Here is a 16954-nt window from a genome sequence, read left to right as displayed (position 1 = left end):
GTGAAGATTTAATCTTCCTCTGAGGTCATTAGATCTAAACCTGCCTTTAACATTCAAATTACACATCCATTCTCATATCATCTCTTTCCATGCCACTCACTTACTAAGCTTTACTTCCATACATCACACTACATGCATATGTCTGATAAACTGTTCCCTTAGTCAACAGTAGTAATGCTCTGCTGGTTAATTTCAGAATCAAAATTTAAAAGCAAAAGACAAGAATTGGTTTATAAACGAAAGGAAATCATATAAGTTTTTTTTAGCAAATAATCAGTGTCATTTTTTGTTGTTGTTAAAAACTCAAGAAACAAACTCTAGAATCACCAACATGCACTTATGAATAAATTAAAATAATTCATCTTTTATAGATTACTAGCTAGCTTTGCCGGATCGCTATCCCTTGGCAAAATTTGCTACTTGAAACACTTGCAAGATTAATTCAAGACATTTCATCCATAGCTTTCATTTATTCATATAGGACAAACATTAGCATGCATTAAATGGAAACGAAAAGAAATCAATTTGCCTTCTCACTTGCAATTTAGAAATAGATCGCAACTTTTTGCAAATCAATTTTCTCCCTCGAAAGAAAAGAACCTTCAGACACAAAATGCTAAATATTTATCCAGGAAATAGAACAATATTGCAAAGCACAAATATTTGTTGGATTAAAATCAAAACAATCATTAAATCAAAATAAATAAATAAATAAATAACACCAACACCACCACCGACAACAAACAAACAAACAAATAATAGTTAATTAATAAAATGTGCTTTTACAAAACCAACATGCAAAATAGTTAACCTTGCGACTGATTTCATATGTACATAAGCGGCACACACAAAAAAAGATGCTGTGTCTATTATGTAAAGTTGAATGGACTTGAAATAGTTTCGACTTTGCCATGAGTGCAAGAAATTTATTAATTTAGATTTCTTTTAACATGATAAAAAAGAAAAAAAAAAGCACTTACCCATCTGAAGCATCTATGAAATAAATTATCAATGATGCAATGCTCAAAAGAAATACAAGGCCAACCTATAAAAGACAAAATGACAAAACAAAAAACATTAGTTGAAGTGAGAGTCAAATTGTGTTTCTGAATTTTTCAGATGACGATTCATAATTTGTATTATTCAGACTACCGCTTTCATCTTGAGTGTTATTCACACAACGTTTCGACCGACGTAACCTCCAACCTTCTTCAGGTGTATCTTATCAAACTTGGGAATCTGCATGGAATTTTGAACGGAACTCTTTTATTTAATCCATGGGGGTGGAGGGTGGGGTTACACATTCTCGTTCCGTCAGCCTTAAGCAATTCACAAGAATTCATTTTCCAGAAAAGTGTCACTGGATTTTTAATTAGTACTTTATCCATTGCAACCACACGTTCTTAGCATAACAGATAAAGTACAAGGTAAATATTCAATTCTAAGTGACACTCTTCTGGAGGTTGAAAGTTCAATTCTCAGTACAAGGGATATAAAAAATACAATTGTGAATTGTTTAACTTCTACATGGCTAATATAATGAAAACATGTTTTCCATTCGAAATTTGGTGCTGATTGCCGAGTTCATCAGGAAGATTCCTCAGTTCGACAAGATACGCCTGCAAAAAAGGTTGTAGGTTACATCGGCTGAATCATTGTCAGAATAACACTCAAGACGATAATACAACGATTTAAAACACAAAACTGGTTCATATTTATAACACACACGTATAGAAATATGTGAGGTGAAGTAGATAATGAGGCAAACTGATAATTTGGAAATGTCGTTCGAATCCAGTCAATTTCATAGCATTATTTTAATTATTGATGTTGGCAACCTTCACATGGTTCCATATGTTAGTACCTGATTCTAGAAATAATCGAGTAAACCAATGCTAACAACAAAATCGAGTCGATCAAAGAAATGGTTCCATGCTGTTTCATACGAATTTATGTTGCTAGAATGTATTAATTTTGTAAGAAAAAAAAAAAAGATGGAAGAAACCGACCAATTCCATGTTCTCAAAAGTAAATATTTAACAAAATCAGCAAACAAAACAAATATACAAAAAAAGAAAATATTTTCTGGAAAAAGTTTTGAAGAATTAAACATTTCTTTTTGTGAAAAAAAGTTAAATAAAAATAGATTTAAAAAAAATGAATGATATCGAGGAACAAAAACCATTTCAGAATGAAAATGAATGAGCCTATCAGGTGAACAGTGAGACAAACACGTTGAGAATTTAGAGATGATGGTTGAAACTGGGTAAAATTTGATTATTTAAGAGAATAACTTGACAAGAATTTGTTAATATTGGACTTGAAAACGACCAAGTTGTAGCTAGTTAGGAAGCAGTCCTGTTGTATTGTGTTCCATAAACGAGTTGTTTGTGTAAAAAAATACTTTGCTTATGGAAGTTCCATTTAGTTTTAGGTACACAGAGGGAGAAAGGGAAATTATTCTAAGTGGTTGTAACTGGACGAGTTTTTGCTGTGAATGTTTTAGGAGAAGTGCTACCACAGATTGGAGCCCATTTGAAAATATATAAATAAAATATAAAAAGAAATTGTTAGCAAAATGTACTTATGTAAATAATGAAGAAAAATGTTTAAATGTTAAATAAATTCTAATGAAAATCGCATATAAAAGTGACCTTGTCTGTGTGTGTGTGTGTGTATGTGTGTGTGTGTGTGCGGAACGGTCGCTATCAAACTACTCCATCAATTTTTGTCTACAGACTTGAAACTTGATATATAGGTGGTCGGATCTGCAGAATAAATTCGATTTGTTTTTTTTAGCTGGTAAAAACAGGGGTCAAAATTGAAATATTGGAACTTGGCAGGCATAAGTCGACTTAAAGCGCTCCTTTATGCATGTGCAAATATACATTTATACATGGAAATGCATTAATTTTTAAAGTTTTTTTTATATCAATCTATATTTAGCTCAGAAGGTGGCAAATAATAATAGACAGCTAAATGTTTTGTTTCAGTTCCAGCTAATGGCACCCAATTCATAATTTCTTTTAACATTTGAAATCACTATTATATATTGGGTACAATATAATAAACAATAAAAAATTGGCTCTATAATGATAGATATGAAATCTGCATAAATCAAAATATCATATTTAATCACATTTTATGACCGGGCAACAACAGGCGGTATGCTAATATTATATATTTTTATAAATGAGTCGCAACTAAAAACCATTCGTTAATGAGATGGATAGATTTACAGTTGGATGATGACGAATATTATGAGAGGATTGAAAATCTTCACATATCTCTAACCCACACAATGAGAACAACAGCTGACTAAAACAAAACCCAGCAATTTTTACCCCTTTGTCAGAAGCATGTCTCATGGAACGCAAGTCTGAAAATTATTTTATCCATGGAAGTTTTTTCTTTGCTTTTCATTATAAAAAGAAAACCGAATTAAAAGGCGGGAATAGTTTAAAAGAAATTTCAAATACTTGCTGCTCATTTTTAAATTAAAAACAAAACAAAAAAAGAATATTTATAAATAAAAAACAAAAAAGAATATTTATAAATAAAAAAAAGAATATTTAAAAAAAATATATATATTTATAAATAAATTAAAAAAATATTTAAAAAAAAAAAAATTAAAAATAAAAAAAATCGTTATCTCTATCTCTACTATTATCTAAAGAAACTTTGTGTGTGTGTGTGTGTGAGTTCATTCCCTAGGGACTCCTAAATGGCTGGGCTGATTTTTATAAAATTTCACACAAAGGTACTTTATATACCTGGCAATATTCTTAGATAGGTCTTGTATCAGAATGTCTTGAATAAATAATCGATAATCAAGAAAATCCAACATAAGAAAGAACAGGTGATTTTCACTAAAGTTAATGACTTATAAAACCTAACATCACAAGTGCATTTGAGAAGTTTTATTACCGCACAAGCAGAAAGGTCCGGCATAATAAATCGGTAGACTCCTTTATATGACACAGGCGCGTTCGGAATGAATGTTTCTGTTTAGAGCACAATTTAATCATGATACTTGACTTTTGTATTTTAAATTTTAACTCAATTCATTATCATCGCAAATATATATGTAAATAATAAATAAATATATATAGATAATATAAATATATTTAAATAATATAAAATCAATAGTAGGTTCTTTGCTAGGACAGAGGCGTGTTCGAAATGAATGTTTCTGTTTAGAGAACAACTGAACCATGATATTTGATATTTGCATTTTAAACTTTATTTTAAGCCATTATATAAAAATAATTTTATAAAATCAGCAGTAGATTCTCTACAGTGCAATGTAGACTACAGTACATTGTGGACTAAGTAACTGCGAGAAGGATTGAAAAATAATTGATTTCACTGATTTCGATGAACATAAAATATGGGAGGGTAGAACAATCGTTGATCCTCATTTATTTCCGGTTAATGCCGGGTCTCTCTGCTAGTGTTTAATAGTTTTGAAATGTGAGAACAAACAGACATGTGGCAGTTGGTAGGCCGAACTGGTCTGTTGGTGCAATTGGGTTTTATTACGACTAGGGAGACAAGTATGAGTGCCAATCTCATCTAAGCTTCAGCCACGTGATTTTGTACACGGGCAGTATCTTCTTTCTCTCTCCAGTATAAGTTTAATGCATGTGTAATTTATACACACCTAAAACTGGATACATTATATGAATATAATTATATTTTATATAATATCAATTGGAATATTTTATTCCTGCGTTTTTGTAATGACCACGTGTTTGGGTTTCTTTTCAAACACGTGGTCACCATTTTTATATTATCTTTTCTTTGGTAACACATAGAAGCAATAAAAAAGATAAAAAGAAAGGGAATAATTAAGAAACATTTGAATTTACATGATATATATATATATATATATATATATATATATATATATATATATATATATATATATAGAGAGAGAGAGAGAGAGAGAGAGAGAGAGAGAGAGAAAGAAAGAGAGAGAGAGAGAGACAGACAGACAGACAGACAGAGAGACAGAGACAGAGATAGAGTGACAGAGAGAGAGACAGAGACAGACAGACAGACAGACAGAGGCAGAGAGAGAGAGAGAGAGAGAGAGAGAGAGAGAGAGAGAGAGAGAGAGAGAGAGAGAGAGAGGATCATTCAATAAATAAGGTGATTTTTTTTGTATGAAAACTTCTAATACAGATTTAAGTTTGTTTTTTAATTATTTTTTTACTTCTTTTCACGTGGATTTAATGTCTGAAAGGTGCAAACCAGTTGGAATTCATAAGAAAATATCAACTGTGTATGATGCCACATGTTTAAGCCAAAAAATGTCTACAAGTAGGCTAAATATTTAAAAAAGATGAAACAGTGTTGAAGATGAAGATTGGCTTGGGAGGGCTAGAGAAATGAGGTCTCCTGAAATGATCGAATCAGTCAATGACGTCATTAAGTCTGACAGAAGAACAACAGTTGATGACATTACAAGGAGTTTGAGGTTATCTATCGGAACAGCACACAAAATTGTCCATGATGAACTTTGCTACTTAGAGGTCAGCTGCTGTTGAGTGCCAAAGATGCTTACTGCAGAGCACAAACAAAGGAAGGTCAAGTTATCCCAGCAGTGTCTCTCCCGCTATCAGAAAGATGGTGATGAGTTTCTGAAGAAGGTAGAAATATGTGATGAGACGTGGGTTTGGTACTATGAGCCTGAGTCTAAACGGCAGTCCATGGAGTGGAAACATGCAGGCTCTCCAGTAAAGAAGTCCCAGAGGTTTGCAAAGAAGGTGATTCTCATGGCTTTTGGGGATATGCAAGGCCCAATCATCATTTCATTCCTTGAGAAAGGAAACACTGTGAACAGTGCTAAGTACTGTGAACTGCCGAGGCAGGTCAAGAAAGACATAAAGAATAAACGCAAGAGTCATCAGTCAGAAGGAGTCAGCTTGCATCATGACAACACAACGCCTCACACAGCAGCTCAAATGGTGCAGACCATCAACAAGTGGGTGGGGAACTGATCTTTCACTTTGGACTTTCATCTGTTTGTTTTCTGAAAATCATTCACGAGAGGCACAAAGTTTGAAAGTGACGATGAAGTAAAAAGTGCTGTAAGCGACTGGATGAGACACCAGTCCAAAGATTTTTATGCTGAGGGAATACAGAAGCTTCTACACAGATGGAGAAAAGTGTGTGACATTGCTGGGAGACTACGTTGAAAAAAAAAAGTAAGCTTCTATCTATATTAGAAGTCCTTATACAAAAATTTCCTCTTATATATTGAACTAACCTGGGTACCCGGCGTTGCTCAGGTGTTTTGAGGTCTGTGTTGAGCAAAATAAAAAATAAAAAATGTGGTAGTAGGCAGGCAGGCTCGAACCCGTACTGCAAAGGATGAAAAGAACGTGAAAAACAAAACGTGACGTCTTTGCTGTTGCACCCATCGCCAAACCGGAAGTAACGAATGTTTAAATTAAGGCTAGTCAATCAAAAAGAGGGGATGACTTTCGGAAATATCTGCAAAAAAAGCAACTCCTCCCTGTAGAAAAGTGCCAAGTTGAGGGTGAAGAAATTAATGTTTTTAGCAAATTGTTCGATATTTGTCGTCCGAAGGGTCGAACTTACAAAACGATACTGATCTCGTGAAAATCCATCACCTCTGTCAAAAGTTTTAAGCATACATGCATACATACCTGCATACATTTAAAAAGACAGGTGAGATTTATGTTAAAGATGACACTTATATATATATATATATATATATATATATATATATATATATATATATATATATATATAAGAGAAAGAAAATTAAAACTGTAAGTTGAACTTTACAATCAAAATTTATTGTTCGACCGAATACTCCAAAAACAATTTACAAAGTCCTTATTCCGCGGAGTTTCAAAGAATGCTATTCTTGTTAGTCTTCTCATCAGAGAACATAAAGAAATCAGCAAATCATATTTGTAGCAATGCTAGAATTTGCTAGTTAAGGCATTAAGTGAAACCGCAATTTATTGTAGTTATAAGTTTCCAAATAAAAAAAATGAAGTAAAAAAATGTTGGATATGTAAAATATATATATATATATATATATATATATATATATATATATATATATATATATATATAAATATAAACAAACTGCGCATAATATTTCAGCTTGCATGAAAATCCTCTCAAGTTGATCTGAAATGCGAAAATAGTTCTTTAGAGAGAATGGAGTCCAAAATAAGTCCAGCGTGATGATGCATATAATCTGATTGGAAAGCCTTCAAAACAGCTGAAATAATGAAAATTGTTTTTTTCCGGACGGTGCAGCAGCCCAAAGAGAAGTCGGTCTCCAGTCAAATGGGACCGAGCAATAAAAGGAGAGAAAACCATTACGAGAACCTTCATCGTTGGCTTAATTAGAAAAAGTCTCTAATAAGCTCTACTCTCTATTGCGTATTGAGCATTTTTATTCGGTTGGGATTAAATTTTCTATATATGAATACTGTTATTTATATTAGATTGAAGTTTGTCATTGCGTATATCAGGTAAACACTACATCCCTTTGATTTCATTAATATATATATATATATATATATATATATATATATATATATATATATATATATAATATAATAGACGTTTTATCTCATTAAAATTGGGCAAAAATTATAGCCCGTTGACTCAGAATGAGCGTTTTATGCCAAATTGATGGTTTAATATGATTAAATTTGTATCTATTCCTGCATTAAATACTATTAATGTGTATCGAACGGATATCATAATACTTAGTTCAATGCCCCTTATTATAATTCCATACAAAATTTCATCCAGGTCGGCTTAGAAAGTTCTGAGAAAAAGCGACACTTAAATACTGATCTCTAATAATCTCTAACAATAGTTTTCGAGAAAAAGTGGAGCAGACAGACAGACAGACAGATAAAGAAATCTAATATAGATTTTCACTGAAACAGTTTGTCAAAGACAAGTGAAAGGGAGGATATACGAGGCATGATGCATGAATTATGTTAAAACCACAGACGTAGTTACAAAAGAAAGCTAGGTTAATAGTTCCAACAAAATTGATAAAGAACATGTATTACCAGGGTAAACAAGTAGAAAAAGTTCCTTGTTTTTTTGTAGTATCTATTTCAATACTATCCTTTATTTTTTTGTTCTCAGTCAGTGAAGAAGAACTATTTTTAGACTCAGGCATTTTCAACATTTTTGTTCCAATCTGGAGTGACCCTTTTTGGGAAGTTGGATTTTCTCCACATTAAAACCGGCCCTGTATCACACTCTTCCCTCGTGTGGAGGCAAGTAAACAAGAACAAATAGAGAGAGATATGCAAGGACATCGTATAACTATGACTTACTTTGTTGATGATGTCTGATACAATTGTTAGAAGGAAATGTCATTAAAAAAAATGGTGCTGTTCTAGGAACTCAATTCTGCAAGCAAAAGCGAAGAAGTTAAGAAATTAATTATCCGTCAGGTTAGTAAAAAAAGGCTGTCCATCTTGTCAACCTGTCAAACCACATCTGATTGATTAGGTTTCCAAAGCAGTAAAAAAAAAAAAAAAAAAAATCCGTTTTTTTTTTTTTAAAATTTGCAAGTGGAGGGAAACATTTTTTATTTCTGAAAATAAAAAATCGTATTTGCTTCCCTCATTTATATTTGGTCCCTGATAATGCTTAAGCAACACATTCATCATTTAAAGTTGGAAAAACTAGAAACAATCAACATGTTATGATAAATTTGAATCTTTTAGAACAGATGTTAAATAGCATAATTTATAAGCATTGGTTCGTATTGGATTATGGCTTTTGTGTAGGTAATTTTATTTATCTCTTCCCAACACGTTAGATAAGTTCAGGCATAGAACAAACTGATTTCGAACTTGGCACACCCAGGTTCTTAGTCTGAGCCATTGTCATCCCTGAGTGTAATTTGCATTTGTATTTCCCTTATTTTGTCTTTTACTCCTCACATTCTATAAGTGATGTTTTTGACAAAGGGGGAAGAATTGCTGTTTTCTGGGTCGGAATCTATGTATGAAACATTTATCATTGAATAGTTTTTGACCTTGAAGTGATATTGTTAGCTCCTTACATCAAGTGGCTTCATGAATTGTTTGGGGCGATTTCCATTAAAAAGAAAGTATGATTTTACACTCTCTGAGAAGTGTTATCACTTTGACTGGCCTCACACTTCGCCTTAATAGTCTAAGGGGACTAATTTGTTTTTCTACATATTTCTCTTTGTATCTTTTTCAATTTCTAAGTTGGTTTTATTCGACATTTCTTTGCAGACCACTTTCTTCCAGACACGGTTTTATTTCACTGTGAAATCCACAAACCTCTTCTTCATTTTCCATTATCTTCATTTTCTGACGCTTCCTTCATTTCTACATCTTTCAGTTCCATTCTGGTTCTGAACTGCTCTGCATGGGTCTTAGTATGTATTGCCCATTTTTCTTTAATTATCGCTGCATTGTGTTCTTTCTGTAATAGGAAATTTGTTTTCTATTCCAAACGTTTTCTTCTTATGACATCTAACTTGTCTTCCAATTAGTGGAACACCTTTGCTTTGTTCCTGCAAGTGGAATCAATCAGTAAGCTTAGTTATCTCCATGAATCTGATACATCGTATCGTCTTAGTTATTCTTGTGCTTCCTTGCAATATTCTTGTTATTCTTCTACATGCTTCCTTTCGTCTTATTATAGTGATGATCAAATTCTACAGTCAATTTTTGTCAGTCTTTTCTTGAGATTCAAGATCACTTTCTTCTGTACACATTTAAAAAAAAAAAACGAAATTTTTTAGGAAAAATCTGATTTATTGTCCCATTATTGTGGTAGGACTTCGCTTTCTTGCCGAGTATGGAATCTATTTGTAACTTAGACGCAATCTTAGTAGGTAGACTTCTATGCTTTCATTCAAGCAGTAAAATTTCCAATATTTTATTGATGATTTTTATTGGGAGGTGATGGTGGCCAAGTGGTTAACGACACAGACTCAGAACCTTGGTGTTTTAAGTTCGAATCCAGTTCGTTCCACAAAAATCACTTTCACTTAAAATGTTGGCAACCTTCACATGGTCCCTTCCATAAGTACCCAATGTCTTTCTAGAAAGAATTCTGGCTAGAAAAATATTGGGGAAACGAATCATCTGATTTATGTGAATTTGTTTATTACAAGATAAAACCCAAACCAAAATTCTCCTCTAAATTTGTCATTACTGAATATTTTTTTAATTCTTAGATTAAGCAACGAATTGTCAGATTATAATCTTTTAAACATAGAAGCAGTTGTGTGTAGGCTGAATCATTTGAAGTACATTGTTGTCTCCACAAGGTACAGCACACTCAAGAAAATTGAGGCTGTATCAAATGATGCGGAGCCTAAACAAAGAAGATTGAGATCTTCAACTTGTGTTGCATTCGATGCATTCATCTCTTCGAACCTGCACAATCCATACAAGATGCAATGCAACTGGCATCACAGTCTCTTCTGAAAATAAGACTTTGCTGATTTTGATTCTTCGATACGCTGATTAGGAATTCATTGGCAAGTTAGTAGCTCCAATCACACCCACGAACTGGACGAAACATTGAGTCAACCAACTGAAGAGTTGGATTGAACCTAATACACAATACTGGTGTAATGCTGTGAGATCTGGCTTTTGTGCAAAGACAATCATCACATACTCAGTCTTTAATATGTATTGCCCTTTGATGCACCCTACGCATCTGTTTCTACAACCAAATTCTGAACTGCCCGAACTGTGCAAGATGCAACACTACCAGCATCACAAAGACTTTTTTGAAAAGGAGACTTCACTGGTTTGGTCACATTCTTTGACACACTGAGAAGGAATTCATCTGCAAGTTGGGAGCCCTAGCCGAATCTGCTGGTTGAAGGAAGCATAAAAAAGACCAACTGAAGAAATGGATTGAAACAGTGATGAGAGTTACAGACCTGGTGGTTGGCCTGTTTGTTTTTTTGGGGGGGTGGGGGGGTGTCACTGAAACCAAGAGTGGCTTAAATATATTGATGACTCAGCTGTCAATTGGCATGGATGTCCGCCTTGATGCGAGAAGGAGTAAATTCGTTTGAAGCTGGCTCAACTTGCTCTGTCGTTACGGTTACAGTAAAATTTAGAAAGGCTATCAGATTGCCAAGTTAATTTAACATAAATAGGACAGGTTTAGCCATTTTGCATTTAGTAGTTTGTAAATGGAAGTAGGAGGAGGAGGAGAAGGTCATATCTATTATAATAAAGCCGTATTCCAAGCTGTCTGTTTATTTGAGTGTTTGCGTTTGTTTATATATAATGTCATAGCAGATGATGTCACATAGTTGTCATCATATATGACAGCATCAATGATAACCATATCGTAGATGATATAGTGACTTCATATGAGATGGCGTCATATATGAAGTCATATATGACGTAATCTGGTGTCATGTCTAGCAAGACGTCATCTGAGTCATAGTAAGACGTCATATGACGTCATCTGAGGTGTCATATGATAATTTTGACCTGGCAATGCCGGGTATATACAGCTAGTCTTCCATTTAAAAATAACAGAATGACTAAATGGTGCTATTTATGTTAAAATTTACACGATTATGCATTTCAAAAAATGATATCAAACTTAAATTAAAAGTTGGCTAGAGGACGGGTTTTTTTTTTGCTAGTTAAAAATAAGCATTTAAATAATTAGTTCATCAGATTAAATACGTAGGAAACAACAAGCAATATAATATACAAATAATCAACAGCAATCATATTTAAATGCTATAAAAAAAAAAAGAACTGTGACAGTAAAATTAACAATATATCTGAAGAAGGTGATCAGTTGAAACTTAATCAAAATATATACATATTGACACTGAGTCCAAAGACAAAAAATAGAAATAAGTATTTTTTTTAATGGAAATCGCTTGAGACAAGGCGTGAAGCCACTTGATGTAAGGAGCTATGAAGAACGAAAGATGATCATTGCAAAGTCAGACACAGAACAGATATATCAATGAAGTGAGAGCGACCATATTGTTTCTGCGTCATTCCTTTGTGTGTTCAAACCTTCCCTGACTTTGCATACAACTGCTGAGTTTAAGGAACAAAAACCTGCAATCTTGCAGAATCCTTCGTAGAACTGCACGCCTGTGGAACTCTCTTCCGTTTACCTGTTTTCCATCTGACTACAATTTGGTTATCTTCAAGTCCAACATAAACAAATTCTTGATAAACTGTCCCCTTAAGTAATCCATTTTACCAAATTTCCACTACTAACGATTACTATATTATCCCATTGACTACTCAGTAACCCTTATCCTCAAGTGGCCTCCGGGCCTTGATAAGTGGTGATCCTTATGTAAAAAACAACAAAAAAAAAAAAAAAAAACAACAACGACAACAGCATATTCGGTTTTTTTTTACCATCGTTTTTTACATCCTGGCATCGGTTAGGTTAGTTTGGAATTCAATTTCTAAAAAGCTATCTATCTCTGGCCAGGTATTCGTCATCACTCCTTTCTCTTAAATCCATCCTTATTACTTCCTGTCATGTTTTCCTTGGCCTTCCCCTACCAACTAATCTTGCTCCAGCAACCATTTTACATCTACTAACCAAAACATTCTCATTCATTCTTTTAATGTGACGAAACCAACTGTTCTGCACACATCTCTATATATAAAAAACTCATTGAAAACAATGAATGTGTACACATTTTGATGAAGACGAACATGATTTTCCCTCTTGGAAAACAGACTCTTCGATTACGAGTGATTTATTAAATCATAGAAGCTTTTATTGATATTCTAAGCGAGATATTTATAAATACTTGCTGGCCAGATTTCTGTCAATGCCTCTACATTTGGCATTAAAAACGGTTTGCCTAATGCATAATTCAGTCAGAGGATTTTATCTCCATTCTCTTTTTAAGCTGTGGCCGTCATAAAATCCCTGATGACATCACATAAATCCCACCCCTCTCATATAATATTTGCACAAATAGTCAAAGGCAAACATGGTTCGAGCGATAGTCAAGTATACATGCAAATCAAGATATGCAATCAACGAACATTTGAACATCTAAACACTTAGACACATTTGAACATCTAAACACTTATAGACACATTTGAACATCTAAACACTTATAGACACATTTAAAAGTATTTGATTTGATTTCCAATAATAAAAAAGTAGCAAATAAATTGTGTTTCTGACTTTTTGAGATGAGGATTGATTATTCACATTATTTGGATTCTGTGGACTACTGTTCTCATCTTGAGTGGTATTTTCACAATGTTTTGGTCGATGTAACCTCCGACTTTCTTCAGGTGTAGCTTGTCAAACTCAGGAATCTTTCTGTTGAACTTGGGAATCTGCAGAGACTCATGGCATGGTGGATAAAATACTTGGTAAAATTCAGTTGTAAAGTTACACTCTTTTGGAGGTTGAATGCTCAAGAATTAATTGCAAATTACTTAGAAATTCTACCCATTCATGGCTCATGAAACAAGAGCATGCTACCTTTGTGCGGATTAAATAAACGGTTCCATTTTAATCTCCATGCAGATTCCTAAGTTCTACAGAAAAATTCTTTGTATTCAACAAGATACACCAAAAGATCAGAGGTTTCGACTAAAACGTTTTGAAAACAATACTGAAGATGAGAACAGTAGTTCAAAGAATCCAAATAATCATTAGTGCTCATGGACTTTTTTAGGACTAGAAAGATAATAAACCATATTTCAATAACATCTGCATTTCAAAGACTGTTTTATGTAAATATATTGGCAACACTGATGTCTCCAGTGATCCAGGTCAGTGGGACTGTCAATCAGCTAGTTGTAGGACTTTAACAGCCAGCCCTCTTTTAACAGAAGAAAAAGCCACTTCGAGACAAGACCTAAACAAGGTAGGTTGGTGGACCTTTCAACAGAAAAAGACACCGATCTGGATCAGACATCAAGGGTGGGCCCCAGCATATAAGGTAGCTCTTAGACCTGAACTTTGGCCTCAACAACCCAATGAAAAACAGGAGCAGCAGCAGTAGCAGCAATGCCAGTAACAGCGGTGGCAGTAGTAGTGGGGGAAATTATTGATAGTGTTTTCTGCTAGGGTGTTTCTTGTAAAAGTTTGGCGCGGGGGGGGGCATAGATTAGAGTTCAGTCGAGCACTTGCCATGAAAATAACGATAAAGCAGAGACAAACTCGCAACATCTCTTCTGTGAGAAAGAGGTTGCAGGGAAAAGAAAAGGACACCCCCTACGAGGCTATGAAGTCTATTTTGAACTCTATCAAGGCAGGATAAGTCCTTTCTAGCAGCTCCTAATATATGGGACATGCTGTTGCCCACAGAACAAGAGCCAGAAAAGTTATCCAGGACCGACTTGAGATGGAAACATTTACACCTCAAGCTGAAGTAATTGAGTAAGAAGAGATGTACTGTCTCCATTCTTGGCATTCCTTGTTATCTAGACAGATCAGATCAGTGCTGTTATGAGCTAGTATAAGAATGTCGAAACTATAATCTCGGTTCATCGTTCCCATAACCTCATTGTAGAGGAGTACAATGTCAAAAATTGGATCGGGGCAGCTTCTAAAAAATCCTAACATTTTTTAGGAGCGACATGTGGATAATGTCCGTTATTGTTGAGGGCAGGAGGACCCATTGTTAGTTTTGTCAGTAGCAGAGGCAAAGGAGTGTCCAACAAAAAAAAACTGGCAAAAATGCCTGCTGCTACCCCATGGGGAAACAACCTTCAAATGTGACACCAGTAGGTCCTGCAAAATCAAAAGGAGGGAGCACAGCTACAACTATGAAGGATGATTGGAACAAATTGGTAAAATCTGGCGAAGTTTCAAACCAGAGGAGACCCCTTCCAATAAAATGCAGCTCACTGTCGTAAGAAGAGCGTGTGCTCTTGTAGAAATAACACTCGTTATAGAAACAGCAGTCCAAAGAATTCAAATAATATGAATAATCAATCCTTATCTCGAAAATTCAGAAACATTTACTACATTTGTTTAATACCTCCAATCAGTTTCAAACTAAGAAAATTCAATTTAAGAGAAAGACACTCAGTGTGCATAAGTGGGATGAAAGAGACAGGAAGTCATTTTGTGATAAAACAAAAGTCGTCTAACTCCCCTATTCTCTTCATGAATCGTTTAAATTCTTAATTTTCATGACAAAATTAACACTTCCGGTTTTTTATGGAAACTGTCATAAGAGAAAAAGTGAAGGCAAGGCAATATAACGAGAACGGGGAAGAAAGGAAAAAGAATGATAAAGTGAGAAAGATAAATAAAACCCAGTCAAATAGCGACAATAAAATAAGGTCAGGTTCTAGTGATTTGATGAAAAGTTCTTATTTAAAAAAAAAAAAATAAAAGTAGAACTCACATCCATAGCAATTTAACTGGAAATCCACTTTTTCTGGATTAATGAAAAAGGAAGCAGGATTCCACCAAAACGTGGAGAAGTCACATCCCTATCTACCATAGCACAGATTCAAGAAGGGAGTAACAGAGGCCCTTACCTTTTTTTTAAAAGGAGAGAGGGTTGAAACCAGATAAACTGTGTCTATGTCTGATCAGTGTTTTCGTTTCATTTGCTAAGCCTTGTTTTTGTTGTTGTTGATATTTTCATTCCTCACATCCTTTCTTGGCCCTGATGTTGTACTGTACAGATTTTTTTATGTTATCACGGCAATCGCGGGTTCGAATCTGCTTCGTTGATTATGAAAGCCCTGGTCTGAAACGGCACCAATATGAGGGTTGTATCGTAGCCTGTTACCAAGAAGAATAGTTGTGATATCACCCTCTAACTTAAAGAGTATGTATGTGTGTTGAAAGGTTTGTTATTTTGTCATTTTGTACGCTACACTCACTTTGCTGCTGTTATTGTTGTTGTTATGATTGTTCCTGGTTTGTCACTTTCCTTAGTAGCATACACAACACAAAAGAAAGCAGGTACAATTCTTTTGTCTTGGGCCTGGAAGATTTTCCTATGTTTTATTAATCAAAGAAGCAAACAAACTAGACTTGTTAAAGTTTGTCTTTGCTTGATCTATAACAAAGTTTAATCATCAACTCTTCGTTTTTTAGCAGTTAGACTCTTTGTGTATGGGCTGGCATGCATTTGTGCACGCATATATACTCTTACAGTATTTGTCTGCTTAACTGCGTAAATTCATCCATTTGCTTGTTTTCTTTTTTCTTTCTCAGACCATCTCTCTGTCTGTTTATTTATCTATATCGATTACGTCACTTACATTCCACGCAGTTTCCTTAGTTTCCAGCCAAAAAGATAATTCTGGTCGGAATTTGGATATTCTTGCTTGATCTACTTTGGAATTTCATTTGTTTACCCAATCTTATTAAACTAACTTGTCCATTATCCGTTGACTGACGTCATAAAAAAAGTTACAAACACAATTGCGTTTTACTCATTTTACAATGAAAGGATATTGTTTAAGTCTCCTCTTCTTCGTCGGGGAACGCCTACTGCCCCATCATGTTAATGGAAGCGATATTACAAATATGGTTGAAACAAATACTAGCTTCCCCCTTTTCCATCAAATGCCCAAATCTCATTCTCGCGTGCTGTTGAGACTGTATTTTGGTATCATAAATAGTATTCAATTTATTACACCCTTTATTTCAAATTTATAGCAAATTTTATGCAATCTTATCCAATAGTTTTGGAGCTTATTAGTGCTTTTAGTAATAATTACTAATATAGCTAGTATTTTAATTTGGCACCCCTATGACGTAACGGACTTAAAAATTACTTGTCTCAGCAGCCATATTTTGTTATCTTTTTTTATTCACATACTTCTTAAAATCATTATCAAAAGTGAGAATAAGACGTATAGATTAATGAAATCAAAGGGATGTAGTGTTTGCCTGATATACGCAAACTTCAAACTAATAAATAACAGTATTTATATATAGA

At 34.1% G+C, this 16954-nt stretch overlaps 1 protein-coding gene across 13 annotated transcripts in view; it reads right to left on the bottom strand.

The window, feature by feature from the left end:
• LOC145286100 (calcium-activated potassium channel slowpoke-like) overlaps positions 1–16954 on the bottom strand; it is a 561744-nt gene that overhangs the window by 293959 nt on the left and 250831 nt on the right. For all 13 annotated transcript variants that reach the window (XM_080134779.1, XM_080134782.1, XM_080134785.1 and 10 more), the window contains exon 3: positions 981–1045. In XM_080134779.1, coding sequence (XP_079990905.1) covers positions 981–1045 — 65 coding nt within the window. The remainder of the gene's footprint in view (positions 1–980; positions 1046–16954) is intronic.

Source organism: Euprymna scolopes, chromosome 10, assembly GCF_053919585.1.
Source record: "Euprymna scolopes isolate OS-2025 chromosome 10, ASM5391958v1, whole genome shotgun sequence".
In the NCBI taxonomy this organism is placed as follows: domain Eukaryota; kingdom Metazoa; phylum Mollusca; class Cephalopoda; order Sepiida; family Sepiolidae; genus Euprymna; species Euprymna scolopes.
The sequence above is the reverse complement of the archived record's forward strand: the minus strand, read 5'-3'. Positions and strand labels throughout refer to the sequence as shown.